Source organism: Ylistrum balloti, unplaced genomic scaffold, assembly GCF_031769215.1.
Source record: "Ylistrum balloti isolate Yb309-2 unplaced genomic scaffold, AGI_CSIRO_Ybal_v1 Utg370360, whole genome shotgun sequence".
Taxonomy (NCBI): domain Eukaryota; kingdom Metazoa; phylum Mollusca; class Bivalvia; order Pectinida; family Pectinidae; genus Ylistrum; species Ylistrum balloti.
Genome location: NW_026782255.1, coordinates 394,711 through 418,464, shown reverse-complemented (window position 1 = coordinate 418,464; position 23,754 = coordinate 394,711). Strand labels below are relative to the sequence as shown.

At 34.4% G+C, this 23,754-nt stretch overlaps 1 protein-coding gene across 1 annotated transcript; it reads left to right on the top strand.

Moving 5' to 3' along the window:
• The first annotated feature begins 5,226 nt into the window (after positions 1 to 5,226).
• On the top strand, positions 5,227 to 14,042 carry LOC132553844 (uncharacterized). Its single transcript, XM_060218127.1, has 8 exons — positions 5,227 to 5,247; positions 6,865 to 6,943; positions 7,510 to 7,661; positions 8,373 to 9,585; positions 10,157 to 10,294; positions 11,565 to 11,663; positions 12,502 to 12,593; positions 13,521 to 14,042. The coding sequence occupies exons 1-8, from the start codon at positions 5,227 to 5,229 to the stop codon at positions 14,040 to 14,042; spliced, it is 2,316 nt and encodes a 771-aa protein (XP_060074110.1).
• Positions 14,043 to 23,754: the final 9,712 nt, after the last annotated feature.

Genomic DNA, 23,754 nt, shown 5'->3' with positions numbered 1-23,754 from the left:
CGTACAAAACATCTTTCCATTTAAAGCTTATTTAGCGAAGTAAAATTTGTATGGAGAATGGTACTTTGTAAAATCTGTCAAATATTACAAGAAAATATAATTTTTTAACCGTTCAAGAATGTATTTAAATGAGGGATGTACAGAAAACATTATTCTTGCTTTTTGATAAAAATTAACAAAACATTTTGATATATTACATGTATTAAATATTTTCCCAACACAAAAACAAAAACCCCAAAGAAAAGACAAAACCGCGAAAAACTCAAACCATTTATGAAACATCTACGAATACATCAGATGAGATATTTATAAACTTACTGACAACAAAGATAATACCGATATGTCGACAGAATTATTACTCAATCCTAAGTTTATGAAATTAGCTCAGAATATATGTAAACACTGTATTTTAGGAATAAATTGAATCATAATTCAGTGATGTTGATTCTTTATACAAACCTAACTGTGTTACATTCAAAATCGCCAGGATAGTAATAAAGTAGCTGGTAAAATATGTCATGTTTGAGTCGTAGTCAAATCTATATAGGACGCATTTCCCACAATTCAGTTCGTAATGACCGTGTCTTATCTTTCTTATCGTCAAAAGTGACAATAATCAGTATTGTTATATTACGAGTTAGTAAGATCTATCTATCTATCTTCCCAGTGGCGGTGCCGTTGGGGCGCTACAGATGACCTGTCGACCAGCCCTCTCCATCCCTCCCTGTCTTCCGCACGTTTGACCGCCTCGCTCAGCTTCAATCCTGTCCATTCTGTGATATTGTCTTCCCATCTCTTCTTCTGTCTTCGTCTCTTTCTTCCTCCTCCGACTGTTCCCTGGAGTATTGTCTTGGCAAGCCTCTCTCCTCTTGTTACGCGGCCGAACCATTTTAGTTTGCGCCCCTTGGTTGTGGTGGGAAGATCTTCATAGGGATCAATGGCTTGCCTTATTCTGTTTTTGACTTCCTCATTGGTTATGTGGTCTTGTAGGAGATGCCAAGCAGTCTTCTGAAGCATCTCATTTCTGAGGCCTGAATCCTCTTCTCTAATTCTACTGTCAGGGTCCATGTTTCACAAACATACAGGAAAACTGAGTGGACAAGGGAACCACTGAGTCTTATCTTTGAGCTGAGCTTGATTGCCTTGTCCTTCCAGATGACGTTCGACTTAGCCAGTGTTGCAGCTATCATTGCAACTCTGGCTGGTACTTCAGGCTTGGACCCCTCATCTGAAACTATTGCTCCAAGGTATTGGAATTTCTTCACGGTTTCAAGCTTTTCTCCGTTGGCAGTGATATCAGTCTGGATTCCATGGTCACTATTTGTCATCAGTTTTGTTTTGTCTGCACTGATTTCCATGCCGTAAGCTGTAGGGGATCTGTCTAGTTGCCTGACCAGGTTCTCCAGTTCTTGTTCTGAGCGTCCGAGACCGTCAATATCGTCAGCAAAACGCAGGTTTGTGAATGGCCTGCCACCGATGCTGACTGTTCCTTGGTGGTCTTCAAGTGCATATGTCATAATTCTCTCAAGGAAAACATTGAAGAGTGTCCCGCTGTGGTTCGGAACCAGTCTCCAATGTCCCCGTTGAGGTAAACGGCACTGCTGGTTTTGTCGTATAGGTTCTGTATGACGCGAATGGTGTTAGCATTGATGTTGCAATAGTTCATGGTCGCCCAGAGTGCCGCATGTCACACTCTGTCGAATGACTTCTTGAAGTCTACAAATACGTGGTAGAGTTCTTGGTGTTGAAAGTATTTCTCACACAGAATCCTGAGGTTGAAGATCTGCTCATTTGTGTTGTGTCCTGCCCTGAATCCTGCCTGTTCTTCAGCTATAATTTCTTCAACCTTGGGTCTTAGCCTATTCAATATGATCCTGAGCATCACTTTGCTAGGATGACTTATCAGGCTGATGGTGCTGTAGTTATTGCACTGTTGTAGGTTGCCTTTCTTGGGTAGGATGAACATTAAAGACTGGGTCCATTGTGTTGGTCACTCTCCTGTGCCCAAGATCTTCTGGCAGGTTGCATGTAGCACATCGATCATGGCCTCATCCCCTGCATGAACTGGGATGTTATCAATGCCTGCTGATTTTCCTTTCTTCAGGGACTTCACTGCTTCCTCCACTTCTTCTCTGAGGATGGGGAAGCTGTCTGTGTCTGTTGTCAGGGGGGTGTTGAGCTTCTCTACGTTAGTAAGATATGTAACTTTAAATGGCAGCCTATTGTTTTTATTATATGTTGTAAATCTCCATATATTGTTATCACTTTTGTGACGTCAGGAGATTGCAAACAGTAAACAGCTCATTTCAACTCCATAAAAAGCGTTATCCAAACAATGAGTTTAGCTTAATCAAACAAATGTATTGTCCTTATATATCTCCTCATGGCTACTGGGTGTATAAAGTTTGGAAATATACCATGCTAATTCGGAAAATCAAAACAGAATTTTTGTTCGTAACCCCAATAACGACACGTTTCTGACAAACGTCATGAAACCGATATTGCAATGGTTCTTGATAGTGTTTGTCGTGTTACACGATAATTATCAACATTAGTACAACGGATTGTGTTAACCTCGATATTACTGCCTGCGTCGGTCATTATCACCGAGAGGTAACTACCTATACGCTTTTAGTCAATGTATGACGTTTAGTGTCGTGTCAGTACAACATTGACATCATATTATTTTTTTTTGTCTTGTATATCCGTGCGTTGAGAAACGTAACATCAACATGTCGATAAAGGGACATCACAATATTTTATATTAGAATGTTGAGAAACTCAGACGAATTGAGTTGAACCATTGTGACTTTTGGACGATTTCTTTTGTTTAGAATCACTTGCCTTTGCCTATATGGATGGAAAATCACAATGGGATCCTAATGCAGCAAATGACGTCCTTGGCATCACAAACGAGGACAAAACAACTACATGATACTGTTTAATATGTATTTGGCTATTGTGTATCTATTTCTATATTTCCGTTGAACGATGTTAGTCTTCTATAATTTTACATTTTCTAAACCTTTTCTCGGCTGTTTTACAACACGAAACTCGTAATTGAAATAAAAATGCTTATTTAATGAAAGTTATATTTTTGCTAGGTTTGGATAATACTCTCCGTTCAGATTTACATGTTGTGATAGAAAATATGGGTTTAACTCCATATAACAGTTAGTGACAAAGATAATATGTTATTTCCCTCAGAAACAAGAGTTCATCCTGGCTTTTTGTATATCATTCTACGTTAATGGCGGGGTACAGTTACAATGTTAACGTATTTGTTTTTTACACGTAAAACACAAAAGAAATTGGTCAGCAGACAACGCCAGAGCACTTATTTCTTTCATCAATAAAATCGTAAATTTCTTTTTAAATAATCATATATGTGCAATGTGACACTTACTTGCATTAATATGATCTATTTGAGCAATCCATAATGAGTAAGATTATTCTTCAAATCAATGATATATATATGTATGATACTTAGTCCGTAAGTCATGGCCGTACTTTTCTAGCCTCAGATCGATAACAAATCATGTAACGAAGATCATTGATAGTTTATAAATGGACGGTATGGTCAATAAAACGCTTCATGCTTTTACTCTTAACAACAACTCATACAAAGTCTTTGTTTTCTGACTACACGCCAGTTTCAATAGTGACAAATCAAACAAAAAAGAAACCCCAGAACAAGTACAAGGAGCAAAAGACCAGGTGTTCCGGAAGAGAATGCAACTTCTGTTTCATCGACGACACCCGCCATGTATATCTTAGTCAGTCCAAGTAAATTATATCACGTTCTCAAATGAGAACAAGGTACAACAGCGGAAGCAACAGACAAACTAAAGAGTAGCAAACACACCCAGCTTCACATACATATAAAATATTTTTCAATAAATGAGATATGGCGACCACCTTTAAATTTTATCAACCTGCATCTTTTGAAATCCTGTGCTACGAGTTTGTCCCACAGTTGACGATTTCTTATACGAAAATCATAATAATAGGAATATATCCTTGAATGAATCAACTGTTACATTTAAATACTATAGACTGTGGATGCAAGGAGATTGCTTACCAAACATGGAAAATCCCTATAAGGGAAATTGCAATCATCGCGCCTATCATACAGCTTGGTGGAAATCTGTTAGTTTCGTTGTAGGAAAAGATCGAGATAAGATTAGATAGATTAAACTGATGAAAACAACTATCTCTAAAGGAGAAATGTTGCTGATTAATTTAGTCTCAACGCGTTGTCATTATATTAGGTTAAACATGGAATTGATCAGGCACAAAAAGATGCACGGCTAAACGCAAGAAAATAAAAATAAGCTTATTCTGGAAATGCATTTTTGATATCTCAGTGGTTTATTTTTTATTATTTATTTTTTTATTTTGTTTTTCGGGGTTTTTTTATTATTATTTATTTTTTTTGTTTTTTTTTTTTTTTTTTTTTTTATTTTTTTTTTATTTTATTTTTTTTTTTATTATTATTGTTTTTGTGAACTGCAGAGTTCTAGAGGTCACCCTGTTAAGTGGTTTTCAGGATTTAATTACGAATATCTGTTCTGGTTCTGTAATCGGATGTTATTCATCCTTTGTACCTGGTATCGCAATTATCTATAATTAACCTTTGACTTTGGAAACTTATTGACTACTCATGACACTGGTATATACGGCATTTGCGGACGAAATTGAATGGATACAGAGGTACAAACCAGATATTCCATCTGATCACAAACGAAAAATTTCGAACCGAAAGGTATCTGCAGCTGTTGCATGGAAACATGGACATGGTTTCCATCATTTACGGTTGAAAACATCATTAAATGCCTTCCTGTTAATAACTTACCGCTTATCTCGATCTTTTCCTACAACGAAACCAAGGCAACAGGCAATGTTTTTCTAATGCTAACTACCATTATTCTCTGTAACTAAAATCTTTACGCCAAGCATAAATTACATACACATGTATATGGTACATGATCTAACTTAACATACACGATTAATTTATAAAATGTCGTCTTTGTTCAGGATTTCCTAACGGTAATGAAACCTTGTATATAATCCTATTATTATCGCGGTTGCCTTGGCTACCAATGCAAAATTTGAATCCTGTTGGTAAGTAGGAGATAATTGGGACGTTAATTATGTTGCGATACGCGCAATATTCAGTCTAGGTGCGGGCACTGACAAGACCGTTGTCACAAGTCAGCGGCCATCATGGTATTGGGCAAGTTTAAGGTATGTTTTCCTCGTTTATTCTTATAATTCAAGTAAATATGACAAATGCCATACATATTTATTTTCGCGGGGACTATAGTTTCGCTATTTCATGCACTTTAACTTGATCGCGAAGTCTTCATTCTTGAAATTATTAGACAATTAGACGTAATTGATGATTTTGTTAGATTTAGCGAGCAAGTATCAAAACTTCGATGAGGGTTTCATAAACAAAAATCCATTTATCGAATATTTCATAAGATATATAACTTATATTGTCTCTATTACTTTTTTCTATATCAATGAACGAAATATCGCCTTTCTGTCAAATGTATAATAAGATTTTAAATGAGATTTCATCTTACATACCATTTTATCAAACGAATCTCAAAAGTGTTTTTAAGCCTTGCCGAGACGATATTACTTAAAGTTACATTTCCGCATGTTTTAAAGTAAAAATGTGGAGGACTAATTCAAACGTATGCAGCCATTTTGGAACGCGATTTTCAATATATGACGAAATGTCATTGTCCATATTATGACATTACAAGCTATATCTGACTGGTGCAGCAAATGAAAAATACTCCAGGATGTAATACACAAGTCACATACAAACAAAAATATTACTTTGGCGAATTCACTGAATAATAGGCCACTTATGTGATTGACAAAGATATCTCAAATATGTTTAGATTTACAAATAAGTCTCTAACATTCAATGCCACGAAGTTTTGTATAAGATATATCCTTCAGGAACGATATTTAAACTTATGGAGATATCCTACATTGGATATGATTTGTCAGACAGATGTATTAAGAATGAGAAATCTTGTATATGATATCTAAGATATTTTATGTACAATATTGAAGCTATATAGTATCAATAAGGTAGATTCTATTAGAATATTATAGATTGTATAAACGTATTTTTAAAATCTCATCGAAGCTTCAAGTATTTCATATACTATACAGGTATAAGATATATTTAATAGAAAGAGTAGCGGTGTCAGTTTGTCAACATTTTAAAAAAAATGCAGACAATTTTAGTCCTAGTTTAACAGGGATGTTTTGTCATTGTTGGATTTTTACAGTCAATATCATGTTCGTCTGGTCAAAACTAGAACACATAAATCATTATCTGTCTCATTATGACGAATAACTTATCAAACACAAGGTACAAAACTAAATATATGTTCTTATATAAAAACAAATTGAAAAAATATATCTAAGACATTTCAACATAATTATAATCCAAACTCAAATTCGATAAAAAAAACCCCGGAGAATCCTGAAAAAGTAAAAGGAGTATAAGACCAGGTGTTCGAAAAGAGCAAGCGTCTTCTGCTTCACCGACGACATCCGCCATGTAAACCTTGGGCCATCCAATTAAGTAAGGACAAGTTCTGAAATCAGAGCAAGGTATACAACAACGAAAAAACAGGCACGGTCACTTACCTTAAATCCCAAATGTAATCATCGTTTGACAATCTACGAGATAAAACAAACCTGAGAAAATAACCAGTTGGTAATTAGGTAAAGATAAAATTAGAGCACATTAGTGAGTTCCGGATAAATGCGGTTAGGCTTGATGTAGATTGATACCAAGGGGTTTCATCATTCTGATTAACTTATTTTCAGACATCTTCAACTGTGGACAAGGTTTCATCTCTTTTGTCATTCAGCAGCTCCGATGTACATATCCACAACAAAGATACGGGTAGGTACAAAACATGTTGTAATGCTGTTCATCAACTTTCTTGAAACGTTATTAATCTCGTACTAAATAACGTCTTCAATTACCGGTAGATTGGAATATGGAATGTCTTCTTATTTCAAACACCGGTAAAATCTCAAAAAAAGCGCAAAACCACCTTTAACATCATCAATTTGTACAGCATCAATTTTTTCTCTTATTTCAAATGGAGCTTTTTCGTCGGGAATAAAGAAAGACCGGCATCCTTGGCGAGATGCATATTTCGATTCAAGCAATTTATAAACCCTTTCTTGATTTATGATTAAGGGTTTTTCGCCCTATTCGAAGTAGCAAAGTTGAAATGTTATAACAGTAAACTCACCGTTGATATGGATATTATGACTTTTTAGAATTTCTAATTTTTGACTATGAAAGAAAATGTAATTGAAAATGCTTTTCGACTTTAAAGATTAAATAAGTAGTTAGCTATTGTACTATTGTGCAATTGGGATAAGATTTGGTGTATTAGGTTTTTGGTTAGTGTGCTTATCTGAGTCCGTTACCTCATCAACTTTTTTTTAATTTTGTAGGGATCTGCCGGCAAGGCATTCTTACTGATGCTGGGAAAAGATTGCAACTCGCCAGAATGCTTTGTCTCACCATTTTCCCCATCATATTGCTGTGGGGCTTCACCGTGTTTACTCTCACAGAATCAATCAATGAGAAATCAACTGCTGAGGAGGTAAGATTATTATACCAAATATTTGTCTTTATATTGTGTGTGCTTTGTGTGTTTTATTTTGCAAGTCTAAATTATGATATATTGTTCTTCGCGTCTTTGGGAATTGGTAGTGTGTATTTCAAGCCTCTCTAGTCTGCCACGTTGGTGTAAGTATACACCTACTAACTATGGAACTCAGCCCAGAAGTCAGATTTGATTCAAGGTGCGGTTGATTAGTTGATTCAGATATCTATATCTTCATTTGACTTGTTTTATTTGGATAGTTAACGTTAAGTTGAAGCAGATTATCAATCAAATCGAAGCAATGAACAAAACTGTTTTCTGATCGCAAGAAACAGTTGAGTAAAAATGTTGGGAAGATATATCTTCATTTGCTTTAAACACTTTGCTTAAAATATATGTTCGTGAGTCTTTATTATCGTGCCCCACCCCTCCCCCCACGAAAAAAGATGAAAATTAAAACAAAATAACTTTTTCCTGGTGCTTGATTTTCTGGATGATATAGCTCAATAAAACTACTCACGAAATCAACTAAAATGATCCCCCGCGAAAATTAAACTTTTAGAAGCATCACTGACGAGTCCAAAAAAGGGCAATACTGTGTAGCATTATGCAGTTTAGATAATTAATTTGCCCAGTTCCTTGGGACAGTATTGATTAAGTGGTATTACAATTTTGCTTGAAAATAATAAATGTATGTCCATTTTGTAGAACATGTTCCAGTTGCTGTTTACGAAAGAACTAGGTCAGTTAATTCATCACCTACAGCGAGAGCGAGATATGAGCGTCCTGTACCTCAGCGCTCTAGGACCGGAAACGAGGACATTTTTATTAGATGAATACATTGAAACAGACGACGCACTTACTGCCCTGACGACATGGCCAAGCGACGCGACGCGATCGGGGTGGCAAGACGAAGAGTTTACTTCACGCGAGACGTTACTTGCTCATCTATCGCGTCATAGACAGTTTGTGAATAAGAACCAATATGATATTTACGTAGAAATTGACTTTTACAATAATATCATTGATACCATGTTGTTCTGGTTTATGCGTACCGTCATTAGTGGTACATTTGCTACTGTCTGGAGAGATCTGATAGCTTACACCAAAATCACTATTGGAAAGCAAGACGTTGGCGTAGAAAGGGCTTTAGGAACATATTTCTTTGTGAAAGGCGGTTTTAACAGTCAGGACGCGTTTGAATTGTACAATCGACGAGTACACAAATTTCGAGCCTTTTACTATACAGCACACATGTATTCCAATATGGTAGACAACATGTACAAAGAGGGTTTCTTCAGCGCTTCCTACAATGTTACAGAAACAGTCAACTCGTACAGATATGAGATACAAAACTCTGAAGAATACAGCCAAAGTGCAAATGTCGTGAAAGCACAGAAATGGTTTGATAACATGACCGTCTATATGGACGCACTTCTCGGAATACAAGTTAAACTTGGTCAAAATATCATAACTAAGATCGATGCGAAAATTATGGCGATCACGGAGACCATGGTGATAAGCATCGTGTGTTTAGTAATCGTCCTTTTCATTTGTCCATGTGTTGTAGTATCGACGGAGGCTCTGACTAGTAGTATTCAAAACTATGCTATCATACTCGTTCACAAGACAAAAGAACTTACCAAAGAGAAGAAAAGAACAGATTCACTCCTTTACCAGATGGTACCCAAGCCAATCGCAGACAAACTGAAGAAAAATGTACATATTGATGCAGAATACTTTAAGTGTGCTACGGTATTTTTCATCGATATCTTTGATTTTAATCAACTTGTGATGGAAAGTTCACCGATAGAAATAGTGGATTTGTTGAATGCCGTCTACAAGAATATTGATGAACGCCTTGATAATTTCGATGTGTACAAAGTGGAAACAATCAATGATTGTTACATGGTTTCTTCAGGTAAATAATTACTAGTTATTGTCACGGGTGATACTTTTGGATTTTTTTTTTTTTTTTTTTTTTTTTTTTGGGGGGGGGGGTGTATTTTTTTGGGATATAAGAAACTCGCTGAAATTCATATCTTGGAAATAAAACTGATTTAGAAATTTATTGTACATTTTATTAATACGATATTTTTTATTTTTTCTCAAAGCCTTTCGTAAAACTGTAAAATAGTTAGCAATCGACGAAAGAAACAGCATTTGCAGTTACTATTCATACTAATTCTATTCACGCACGTGGTGATAGTTACAGTTTTACAGTATTTATCAGTGAATAATTATTGGTTTAAGTGTTGAACAGATTATACCAGATAAAATACTGAATTATATATTTTTTTAATCTATAATTACGAGACTCGTAGTCAAAAATAGGTAAAGTAAGAAAAACAAAATTGTCAATTTTAGACCACCGTCAAAGGTTAAAAATCGGTCAACTGGAACAGAAAAGGCCACATTGTAATAAATCAGAACTAGTCATGATTCAATGTATTAAATACAACATGTATATATCTTGTTCAACTTTCATCTAGGATTACCAAAACGGAATCGGGATCGCCACGTTGTCGAAATAGCTAATCTTGCCTTGGTCCTGCGAGCCATGATTCTAGCCAAGCCGTTCGTGCTTTCGGGTGAAAGAGTTATCAAACTGCGCTTCGGAATTAATACTGGTATGTACCGTCTGTCCAGCCGTTACTTAGGGGACAAATTTACTGTAAAATCATTTATTTTCGTTGAGAATTTGTTTTGAATGTGTGTAATTTTAATCCATGCAATCCATATGCCTAGGAACTGATGAAATAACTAAAAGGAGATATTGAGATGTATGTAGCCATGAAATCAAGCCTCAATGAAATTGTAAATTATTTATTTTCAAACCACGAAAATTAAGCCCACGAAAACATATGGTTTTACAGTATCCGTCTTCTGGTAAAATTGTTTGGTTCAGTTTAAAACAATGCTTTATTTGATACACAAACAGTATTTTTAATATTACATCTAAACGGGAAAACAAGACCTACACAAGTAAATATCAAATATAATAAATAACACAGGAGTTATGGACGCATTGCTGACGAATGAAATGAAAGTAATACTGTCACGTGTCTTTATTGTGTGATACTTTTTCTATGGTATTGATATAGTAAATATTCTGATTTCATAATTTATCAGATTGTTCATGTTATTCAAGCTAATTTATTATGTGACATATTAAAATTTAATACTGATGCTTTTGGACGATGTTACTCTGATTTTTATCAAATCTATTCATTTACATTGTTTTCGATGTACACTTTAAAACAGGATATTATTTCAATAATTTGCATAAAGTTACATCTCGGTTAAACTTCGGTAACAAGTGGACTTTACAACGAGACAGCAAACAAGGATATTGAATTGGTTAGTGGCACGGTTCAGAATATGCACATGTACCTGACTTTATTTTATCTGATATATGGAAATTAATAAATCTGTTTGATTATGGGGCTAGTGCACCTTCACATCTAGATTTTGAAATTCCTTTCGATCACTTAAGATTTTCCTCAGTCGCCGTCTAGGTTTTTTAAGTCTTTCTTTCACGTCACTGAGGAAACCTAGAAGGACGAAACAGGTGTATGAAGCAGTTTCATTTGTTTCAATCTCGTGTATCTACCTTTAAATTTGTGTTCAAAGGTGATATTCACCTGCGTGCATTTTGTATAATCATTCTACATTAACGGAATCGATTTGAATGTTATTTACTTTATTTACTTATTTACTGGTATTGTCACTTGTGTAGTAGGTAACCTTTAAAAAGCCTTTGGAAGACTCCAGGCTGTAAGAGAACTGACATTCACACATATCATTTAGATTCAAGAGCTAATGGAAATATTATACTGCTGAACGAATATCAATGATTGCAGCTCAAATGAAACCCAGAAGTTTTTTTTTCTATTGAAGGACCATGTATGGCAGGTGTAGTCGGCCTGTTAATGCCGAGATATTGTCTATTTGGTGACACCATCAACACAGCATCCAGAATGAAGTCATGCGGAAAACGTATGTATACACAGTATATTATAATAAATAGACAAATAACTGTTTTTCTATATAAGTAACAGTACATCTAGATCACCTTGGAAGAACTCATTGCAATAAAAATTTAAGGTTATTTTAAGGTCGTTTCTTCAATAACTCTTAACTTAGCCAGTGCCCAATTTAATCTAATTTAGCCAAACAAAATTTATGTTTTATGTTCAAGAAATTTAGACCATCATAACTCATGAAAAAAAATATTGCAGCTCGAATACTGCATATTTCATGAAATCACTTATTGGAAAAGAAATTGATTTATCAAAGACTTTCTGAAATGTCGAAATTTTCATATCAGTAAAGGAATGATAAATAAGCTGTGAATAAGTCTGTCTTTTTTATTGAGAGTGGAACATAATAGAGATAACTAACATCATTACCTGCCCAATCTCTACTTTAAATTTTCGGAAAATGAAATCGATCTTAAACTCCATATTTGTCATGTATTGTCACGTCAATTGTCAATTTACAAAGAGTAATAAAATGTTTCAGTATTTTAGAAGAAAAAACAGAAACTGATATTAATAATGACCATGACATAGTTCTTTATGTTGTAGAATATCTTTATAAATTACGAATTTTGATACTGGGCTGGTGTACAAAACTGGCATATACATAGGGGATAGAGATATGTATTGGTGGACCGTTTGTTATCTCTTTGGTGTAGTACTGATATAGATATATATATATATAACACGATCACATAACATAATATATCCACTAATTGATATGTAGCAAAATAACATCCCATCTGCTGACGTTATTTAACTCAATCAGATGAATATGTCACTGTGTGTATCTACAGCCAATAAGATCCAGGTGAGCCACTCCACCTATTCCCGGCTGATGAAGTTTGGTTACTACATACTGAAACAAAGAGGTAGTATCTATGTAAAGGTGAGTACTACGATATAAGTTTACATACTAACTGGTCGAGGAAATACTGAGATAGTAATAAAACCATGACTTGACTGTAAATTACAATCAGCACTCGATAATCCGGACTCCTTCGTTTCTGGTCAAAAGAATCCGGATTAATGGATACAATTAATAATACGGAATCCATTCCCCAACATTTCCGTTCCGATTATCGTGGGTCCACTTTGTGTTTAAGGTTTTCCATGTATTAACTAATTCAATAATTAATTATTTTTGGTATTCTATAACGTCTGTTCCGTACATAGAGTGTGCAAGTAATATTCATACATGAATTTTTTTTATCATCTTTGCGATATGAATCTGGAGAAGTTTAATGTCATATGTTTTGACAAATCCCTCGGCTTTGAAAATTATTCTATACTCATTTGCATCTAAGGTCCACATATATCAATATTTCTCGTTTACGACGGAAATGAGGCCATCGAAAACAATATAATTGTTTCAATCACAATATGTGGAACCAATTGTAATGATTTTGGGGACTCGTGCTTTTCTGTCGGACTCTCTCAAATTCTGAGACCCCTGTGTAACTCTTTATAACTGGACTTTTAAAAATTTGGAAATAATTCTCTGGACTCACAAGAAATTGATTTTTTTACAAAAATTACTCAAACTGTTGTGGACGCTACCAATAGCTGGCACTGTTGGTTGACTGTGGTGGTCCCTGAAATTCGCCGTATTGTATATGATATGTTTTATTCCTCTGAACAGCAGCACGATTCATAGCACGCTCCAGTACATTTGAAATCATCCCCCGGTCGCCAATTTAAGTCCTCATAATCATTGATGAGTTCTATAAGGACGAAATGACTGTTTGATCCATTTCAATTATTTGGCTTACTGCATTTGATTCTAAACTTTTAACTTGAGTGATTGATGTTTTAGGGGAAAGGAGAGATGCAGACCTACTGGTTGCTAGGTAAACAAAGTGACAGTTGCAGAGCTATGAGCATGGCAAACGACTCCTTCGATGACATTGATGAGGACGTGACTGAAAACCGCTTGCCAGGAGAACTGACACAGTACAATGATGCTCATTTGTCATCTGCTCTGACAGTTCCACTACCAGGTCGGGTTTACTCCAATAGACATGTCAAAAGGAAAGGCATGAAGGTCTCGCCGCAGATTAAAGCCACACAGCAGGACGAAATGGAGGATGAAAGATCGAAGTTTCAATCGAATGTCCCGGATGATCATTTGGATGATGAAACGGAGACTGAAAGAAGTCCCTCAGTTGCAGAGAAACCTTTAGCTAATGAGGAGGGGACTCTGATGGAATATAACCAAGAACGAGTATCGATGGACGCCGTAGAATTTGATAACGAAGCTGTAAATGTCCATACAGTGAACCTGAAACCGTCAGAAGAAGCATTGGTGTCCGAGGCCGTCAGCTCAGAACCACAGTAACAGACGATAACGAAACTAAAACCAAATGTTGTCAACATGACGTAATCGGTGTATTTTATGGTCTTGTCCAAGACTGTATAAGTAACAAGTAACTAATGTCTTATCAAGATATTGGCTTATTTGGCCTCGTTTTAAAAATAAATCCATGGTATTATGTCTGGTCGAATGAGACAGCGAGTTTCTACAGGAAATCTTATCAATCTTTTGAAGTTTTCCTACATTATAGTAAAATCCTATCTATGACAATCTCATAATTTAGGAAGGAAATTAATTAACATCTTTAGACCACTTGATAAGCATGAGACTCGTTCTCGATCGCCAATGACTAATTAATCATTTATTACACTATAATAGTTTAACCATAACTTTGACATATAATATGCCAATGGATTATTTGATCTGTACCTTTCCTCTTTGGTTTTAATCATTACTGTAAAATAACCTTTCCTAACCATTACTGTTTGGTCAGAAGTCCTAATCATTGTTGTTTGGTCATAAGTTCTAACCATTACTGTTTTTGTTATAAGTTCTAATCATTACTGTTTGCTGATAAGTCCTAATCATGACTGTCCCTTCCTAGTTTGTCCTAACCTTCTGTCCGCGGTATAAAGTATAACCTTTTCATTTAATGGTTCAGCATGCATCCTAACTTACCTGGTCATACATCCTTAATATTTCTGTTGGGTCATAATTTTTTGTAAACGACACAACTGTATTATTCTAGCCTTTACTGTTTGGACATATATCATACACATTACTGCTTGGTCATGTATTCTAGCATGTCTCTTTGGACGTATATCCAAAACTTGTTTGTTTTAGTCACACATATTAAAATTAACCATTTCTGTTAAGTAACAATAACCAAACCATTAATTAGTTACGCATCATTATCATTAATATTTAGTTAACAATCTCAGCCATTACTGTTTAATTACACATCATAACTATTGTCAACAATACAGTTTGGTTATACATCTAAACCATTGCAGTTGGTTACACATTCTAACCAGTGCTGTTGGTTTCTAACCATTGCTGTTGGTTACACATTCTAACCATTGCTGTTGGTTACACATTCTAACTATTTCTGTTGGTTACACATTCTAACTATTTCTGTTGGTTACACATTCTAACCATCGCTGTTGGTTACACATTCTAACCATTTCTGTTGGTTACACATTCTAACCATTGCTGTTGGTTACACATTCTAACCATTACTGTTGGTTACACATTCTAACCATCGCTGTTGGTTACACATTCTAACCATCGCTGTTGGTTACACATTCTAACCATTCCTGTTGGTTACACATTCTAACCATCGCTGTTGGTTACACATTCTAACCATTACTGTTGGTTACACATTCTAACCATCGCTGTTGGTTACACATTCTAACCATTACTGTTGGTTACACATTCTAACCATTGCTGTTGGTTACACATTCTAACCATTGCTGTTGGTTACACATTCTAACCATCGCTGTTGGTTACACATTCTAACCATTTCTGTTGGTTACACATTCTAACCATCGCTGTTGGTTACACATTCTAACCATTCCTGTTGGTTACACATTCTAACCATTTCTGTTGGTTACACATTCTAACCATTGCTGTTGGTTACACATTCTAACCATTGCTGTTGGTTACACATTCTAACCATCGCTGTTGGTTACACATTCTAACTATTGCTGTTGGTTACACATTCTAACCATTACTGTTGGTTACAAATTCTAACCATTGCTGTTGGTTACACATTCTAACCATTGCTGTTGGTTACACATTCTAACCATTGCTGTTGGTTACACATTCTAACCATTGCTGTTGGTTACACATTCTAACCATTGCTGTTGGTTACACATTCTAACCATTGCTGTTGGTTACACATTCTAACCATTGCTGTTGGTTACACATTCTAACCATTGCTGTTGGTTACACATTCTAACCATTGCTGTTGGTTACACATTCTAACCATCGCTGTTGGTTACACATTCTAACCATTGCTGTTGGTTACACATTCTAACCATTGCTGTTGGTTACACATTCTAACCATTGCTGTTGGTTACACATTTTAACCGTTGCTGTTGGTTACTAGACTACTACTCTTTGTAATCGCATCTCAACCATTTCGGTTATACATGACAGAATTTCTGTTTGGTCAACCATCGTAATTACTTCACTTTGGTTAAACATCCTTACAATTTTTATTTCGTTACATATCCGAATCTGTTTGGTTACACATCACAACTTTTACCACTTGGATAAACATTCCAACCATTTCTGTTTTATTACAAATTCTTACTATTTCTGATTTGATTATTTCAGTTTAATTGCACACTCTAACCATTGCTGCTTTTTGTTCACAAATCTGAACCATTACGGTTCGTCAAACACCTTAACCATCTCCGTTAAGTTACATGTCTTGACCGTTAAATTTTCGTTTCACATCCTCGCCCTTTCAGTTTGGTTACACATCCTTACCATTTCCGTTTTGTTACACATATTTACCATTTCTATTTTGAAATTGATCCTTACTCTTTCTGTTTAGTTACACATCCTAACCATTTCTGTTTAGTTACACATCCTAACCATTTCGTCTTAGTTATGCATCTTAACCATTTCTGTTTAGTTACACATCCTAACCATTTCTGTTTAGTTATGCATCCTAACCATTTCTGTTTACTTACAAATCCTAACCATTTCTGTTTAGTTACACATCATTACCATTTCTGTTTAGTTACACATCCTAACCATTTCTGTTCAGTTACACATCCTAACCATTTCTGTTTAGTTATGCATCCCATTTCTGTTTAACCATTTTTCTGTTTGTTTACAAATCCTACCTATTTCTGTTTAGTTACACATCCTAAACATTTCTGTTTAATTAAATATCCTAACCATTTCTGTTTAGTTACACATCCTTAACTATTCTGTTTTGTTACACATCCTTATCATTTCTGTTTAGTTACACATCCTTAACTATTCTGTTTTGTTACACATCCTAACTATTTCTGTTTAGTTAGACATCGTAACCATTTCTATTTACTTAGAAGTCCTAACCATTTCTGTTTAGTTACACATCCTAACCATTTCTGTTTAGTTACATATCCTTTTTAGTTACACATCCTAACCATTTCTGTTTGGTTACACATCCTAACCATTTCTGTTTAGTTACACATCATTACCATTTCTGTTTAGTTACACATCCTAACCATTTCTGTTCAGTTACACATCCTAACCATTTCTGTTTAGTTATGCATCCTAACTATTTCTGTTCAATTACACATCCTAACCATTTCTGCTTAGTTACACATCCATAGCTATTTCTTATTAATTACACATCCTAACCATTTCTGTTTAGTTACACATTCAAACCATTTCTGTTCAGTTACACATCCTAACCATTTCTGTTTAGTTACACATCCTAACCATTTCTGTTTAGTTACGCATCCTAACCATTTCTGTTTAGTTACACATCCTAACCATTTCTGTTTAGTTACACATCCTTGCCATTTCTGTTTAGTTACACATCCTAACCATTTCTGTTTAGTTACGCATCCTAACCATTTCTGTTTAGTTACACATCCTAACCATTTCTGTTTAGTTACACATCCTAACCATTTCTGTTTAGTTACATATATTTAACTAGTTTGTTTAGTTACACATCCTAACCATTTCTGTTTAGTTACACATCCAAACCATTTCTGTTCAGTTACACATCCTAACCATTTCTGTTTAGTTACGCATCCTAACCATTTCTGTTTAGTTACACATCCTAACCATTTCTGTTTAGTTACACATCCTTACCATTTCTATTAAGTTACACATCCTAACCATTTCTGTTTAGTTTCACATCCGAACCATTTCTGTTTCGTTATACATCCTAACCATTTCTGTTTAGTTACACATCCTTAACTATTCTGTTTAGTTACACATACTTAACTATTTTGTTAAGTTACACATTCATTACTATTTCTGTTTAGTTACACATCCTAACCATTTCTGTTTAGTTACACATCCTAACCATTTCTGATTCGTTATGCATCCTAACCATTTCTGTTTAGTAACACATCCTAACCATTGATGTTTAGTTACGCATCCTAACCATTTCTGTTTAGTTACACATCCTAACCATTCCTATTTACTTACAAGTCCTAACCATTTCTGTTTAGTTACACATTTCTGTTTAGTTACACATCCTTAACTATTCTGTTTTGTTACACATCCTTATCATTTCTGTTTAGTTACATATCCTAAATTATTCTGTTTAGTTACACATCCTAACCATTTATGTTTAGTTACGCATCCTAACCATTTCTGTTGAGTTACCATTTCTGTTTAGTTAGTTTCTGTTTAGTTATACATCCTAACCATTTCTGTTTAGTTACACATCCTAACCATTTCTGTTTAGTTACGCATCCTAACCATTTCTGTTTAGTTACGCATCCATAACCATTTCTGTTTAGTTACGCATCCTAACCATTTCTGTTTAGTTACACATCCTTGCCATTTCTGTTCAGTTACACATCCTAACCATTTCTGTTTAGTAATACATTCTAACCATTTCTGTTTAGTTACACATCCTAACCATTTCTGTTTAGTTACTCATCCTAACCATTTCTGTTTAGCCATTTCCATTTCTGTTTAGTTACACATTTCTCTTTAGTTACACATTCATTACCATTTCTGTTTAGTTACACATCCTAACCATTTCTGTTTAGTTACACATCCTAACCATTTCTGTTTAGTTACACATCCTAACCATTTCTGTTTAGTTACATATCCTTAACTATTCTGTTTAGTTACACATCCTAACCATTTCTGTTTAGTTATACATCCTAACCATTTCTGTTTAGTTACACATCCTAACCATTTCTGTTTAGTTACACATCCTAACCATTTCTGTTTAGTTACATTTCTGTTTAGTTATACATCCTAACCATTTCTGTTTAGTTACACATCCTAACCATTTCTGTTTAGTTATACATCCTAACCATTTCTGTTTAGTTATACATTCTAACCATTTCTCTTTAGTTACACATCCTAACCATTTCTGTTTAGTTACACATCCTAACCATTTCTGTTTAGTTACACATCCTTTCCATTTCTGTTTAGTTACACTGTTTAGTTCATTTCTGTTTCTTTAGCATCCTAACCATTTCTGTTTAGTTTACATCCTAACCATTTCTGTTTAGTTACACATCCTAACCATTTCTGTTTAGTTACACATCCTAACCATTTCTGTTTAGTTACACATCCTAACCATTTCTGTTTAGTTACACATCCTAACCATTTCTGTTTAGTTACACATCCTAACCATTTCTGTTTAGTTACACATCCTAACCATTTCTGTTTAGTTACTCATCCATTAAGTTACACATTTTTCTGTTTAGTTACACATCCTTACCATTTCTGTTTAGTTATACATCCTAACCATTTCTGTTTAGTTACACATCCTAACCATTTCTGTTTAGTTACATATCCTAACCATTTCTGTTTAGTTACACATCCTAACCATTTCTGTTTAGTTACGCATCCATAACCATTTCTGTTTAGTTACACATCCTAACCATTTCTGTTTAGTTACACATCCATAACCATTTCTGTTTAGTTACACATCCTAACCATTTCTGTTTAGTTACACATCCATAACTATTTTTGTTTAGTTACACATCCTAACCATTTCTGTTTAGTTACATATCCTTAACTATTTTTTTAGTTACATATCCTTAACTATTCTTTTTAGTTACATATTCATTACTATTTCTGTTTAGTTACACATCCTAACCGTTTCTGTTTCGTTACAAAGCCTTGCCATTTTTTCTTTGTTGAAACATCCTAACCATTTCTGTTTAGTTACATATCCTAACCATTTCTGTTTAGTTACACATCCTAACCATTTCTGTTTAGTTACACATCCTAACCATTTCTGTTTAGTTACACATACTTAACTATTTTTGTTTAGTTACACATCCTAACCATTTCTGTTTAGTTACACATCCTAACCATTTCTGTTTAGTTACACATCCTAACCATTTCTGTTTAGTTACACATCCTAACCATTTCTGTTTAGTTACACATCCTAACCATTTCTGCTTAGTTACACATCCATAGCTATTTCTTATTAATTACACATCCTAACCATTTCTGTTTAGTTACACATCCTAACCATTTCTGTTTAGTTACACATCCTAACCATTTCTGTTTAGTTACACATCCATAACCATTTCTGTTTAGTTACGCATCCTAACCATTTCTGTTTAGTTACACATCCTAACCATTTCTGTTTAGTTACACATACTTACCATTTCTATTTAATCATACATCCTAAGAATTACTATTTTGTTCCATATGCGAAGCATTACTGCTTGGTCTCACATCCTTACCATTTCTGTTTAGTTACGCATCCTAACCATTTCTGTTCAGTTACACATCCTAACCATTTCTGTTTAGTTACACATCCTAACCATTTCTGTTTAGTTACACATCCTAACCATTTCTGTTTAGTTACACATCCTAACCATTTCTGTTTAGTTACACATCCTAACCATTTCTGTTCAGTTACACATCCTAACCATTTCTGTTTAGTTACACATTCAAACCATTTCTGTTCAGTTACACATCCTAACCATTTCTGTTTAGTTACACATCCTAACCATTTCTGTTCAGTTACACATCCTAACCATTTCTGTTTAGTTACACATCCTAACCATTTCTGTTTAGTTACACATCCTAACCATTTCTGTTTAGTTACTATCCTTTTCTGTTAGTTACACATCCTAACCATTTCTGTTTAGTTACACATCCTAACCATTTCTGTTTAACCAACCATTTCTGTTTAGTTACGCATCCATAACCAGTTCTAGTTAGTTACGCATTCTAACCATTTCTGTTTAGTTACACATCCTAACCATTTCTGTTTAGTAATACATTCTAACCATTTCTGTTTAGTTACACATCCTAACCATTTCTGTTTAGTTACACATCCTTAACTGTTCTGTTTAGTTACACATCCTAACCATTTCTGTTTCGTTATGCATCCTAACCATTTGTGTTTAGTTACACATCCTAACCATTTCCGTTTAGTTACACATCCTTACCTGTTCTGTTTAGTTACGCATCCTAACCATTTCTGTTTAGTTACACATCCAAATCATTTCTGTTTAGTTACACATCTATAACTATTTCTGTTTAGTTACATATCCTAACCATTTCTGTTTAGTTACGCATCCTAAAAAAATCTGTTCAGTTACATATACTTACCGTTTCTGTTTGTTTACAAATCCTACCTATTTCTGTTTCGTTACACAGCCTTTCCATGTTTTGTTTGGTAAAACATCCTAACCATTTCTGTTTAGTTACACATCCTAACCATTTCTGTTTAGTTACACATCCTAACCATTTCTGTTTAGTTACGCATCCTAACCATTTCTGTTTAGTTACACATCCTAACCATTTCTGTTTAGTTACACATCCTAACCATTTCTGTTTAGTTACACATCCTAACCATTTCTGTTTAGTTACACATTCTAACCATTTCTGTTTAGTTACGCATCCATAACCATTTCTGTTTAGTTTAGCATCCTAACCATTTCTGTTTAGTTACACATCCTTGCCATTTCTGTTTAATTACACAGCCATCCCATTTTTTGTTTTGTGAAACATTCTAACCATTCCTGTTTTGTTTTTGTTACACATCTTAACCATTTATGTTTGGTTTCAAAATCCTTATCATTACTATTTAGTCAGAAATTTAAACAATTTCTCCTCAGTTACATATCCTCACCATTTTCGTTTTGATACACTTCACAGACAGTTCTGTTTTGATACACTTCCCAGTCATTTCTGTTTTGATACACATCCCAGCCATTTCGATTTTGATACATATTCCAATCATTTCTGTTTTGATACATGTCCCAATCATTTCTGTTTTGATAAAAGTCCCAGTCATTTGTTTTAATACACATCCCAGCCATTTCTGTTTTGATACACTTCCCAGTTATTTCTGTTCTGATACACATCCCAGCCATTTCTGTTTTGATACACATCCCAGCCATTTCTGTTTTGATACACTTCCCAGTCATTTCTGTTTTGATACACATCCCAGCCATTTCTGTTTTGATACACGTCCCAGCCATTTCTGTTTTGATACACATCCCAGCGATTTCTGTTTTGATACACATCCCAGCCATTTCTGTTTTGATACACTTCCCAGTCATTTCTGTTTTGTTTTACATTCCAACCTTTTTTTTGTTTCACATCTGGATTATTTCTGTTTTGTTTCACATTACAACCATTTCTGTTTTGTTTCACATTCCAGTCATTTCTGTTTTGTTTCACATTCCAACCTTTTTTTGTTTCACATCTCGATTATTTCTGTTTTGTTTCACATTCCAACCATTTTTTAACTGTTTGATTACATGTATAAAAGTTCTCACTGATTATTAATTACTATGTTTTGTTTGTGTTAAGCGTAACTAATTTTTTTACCCTATGTATGAACTTCAAATAGATTGTTATTTATAATACTGACTGAATTAACAGTGTTGTCAATTATAAGATAAAGTGTTGCGTCATCAGCCAACAATTTGGTAATACTGCTAATGTCCGAAATTTTCGAAATTATATCATTAATATATATCAATAACAATAAAGGTCCTAATATGTAGCCCTGGGGAACCCCAGCTTTGATGTAGTTTGAGAACTCTTAGTTAACCATAGCTCGTTGTTTCCAATTACAAAGATAAATTTTGGACCAACCTAGCAGCATTCCTGAAACACGTGCTTTGTTTAATCTGTAAAGGAGGCCCTTGTGCCACACTCGATCTAATGCTTTAAGTATATCTAGAAAAGAACCTGCACCTCCGTCCCAATATCTAAAACTTTACCAAAGTCAAGAGTTGATTTATAGCAGAATCGCCTGATCTAAAATCCGACTAGTGTTCAGTGAAAAATGACCAACATTACTCAGTGTCATATATTTAAGTGTGGAATCCATAATCTTCTTTGATTTATTTCTTATATGCATGTTTACAAATCCAAATCCATCTTCAACATTTTCCATGCAGTCAACTCTTTCTCAATCAAATGTCTTTAAAAATTTGCTAAAATTGGTTTAACTGTTCAATAACAATATGTTTGAAGGAACCGAATGGTTCAAAATTGTCATTTTGTCAGGCTGAAGTACATGTTTGTTGGAAGAGCTATTGAAAGGAGAAAATTGTGTTAGAAATCTAGTTCATGCAGAATGCATTAAACAGCAAGAGGATGAAGAGATCCTTAATGACCTAGTTTCAGATAAAAACACAATAGGGTTACTTTCTGAAGAAAGAGTTGGCTATCTTCAGTTTATTTGAAAGCATTTTTAAGGGATACAACACTGAAAAACAAATTGTTGAAAAAGTGCATTACAGATTTACGTACGTTAAAAAAGTTGACCGTAACTTTCAATGAAGAATTTAAATATAGTATTATTTTTATACACTTTATGAAACATTTAATTTTTTTTTATCTTTTAATTTATCAACTCGACTTACTGTTTGATTTTTTTTCATCAGAAGTTTTTAGAGCATTTTCCCATTAACAATTTTAACTATAAAAAAACGATGCTAAGGATTTCCAAATTTATAGAGTTGTAACTCACATTTAAATTTTGATATATGGCTATTCGAATCATCCTATAGCAAATCATGATTCTGATGTTTTCAGACATTTATACGAC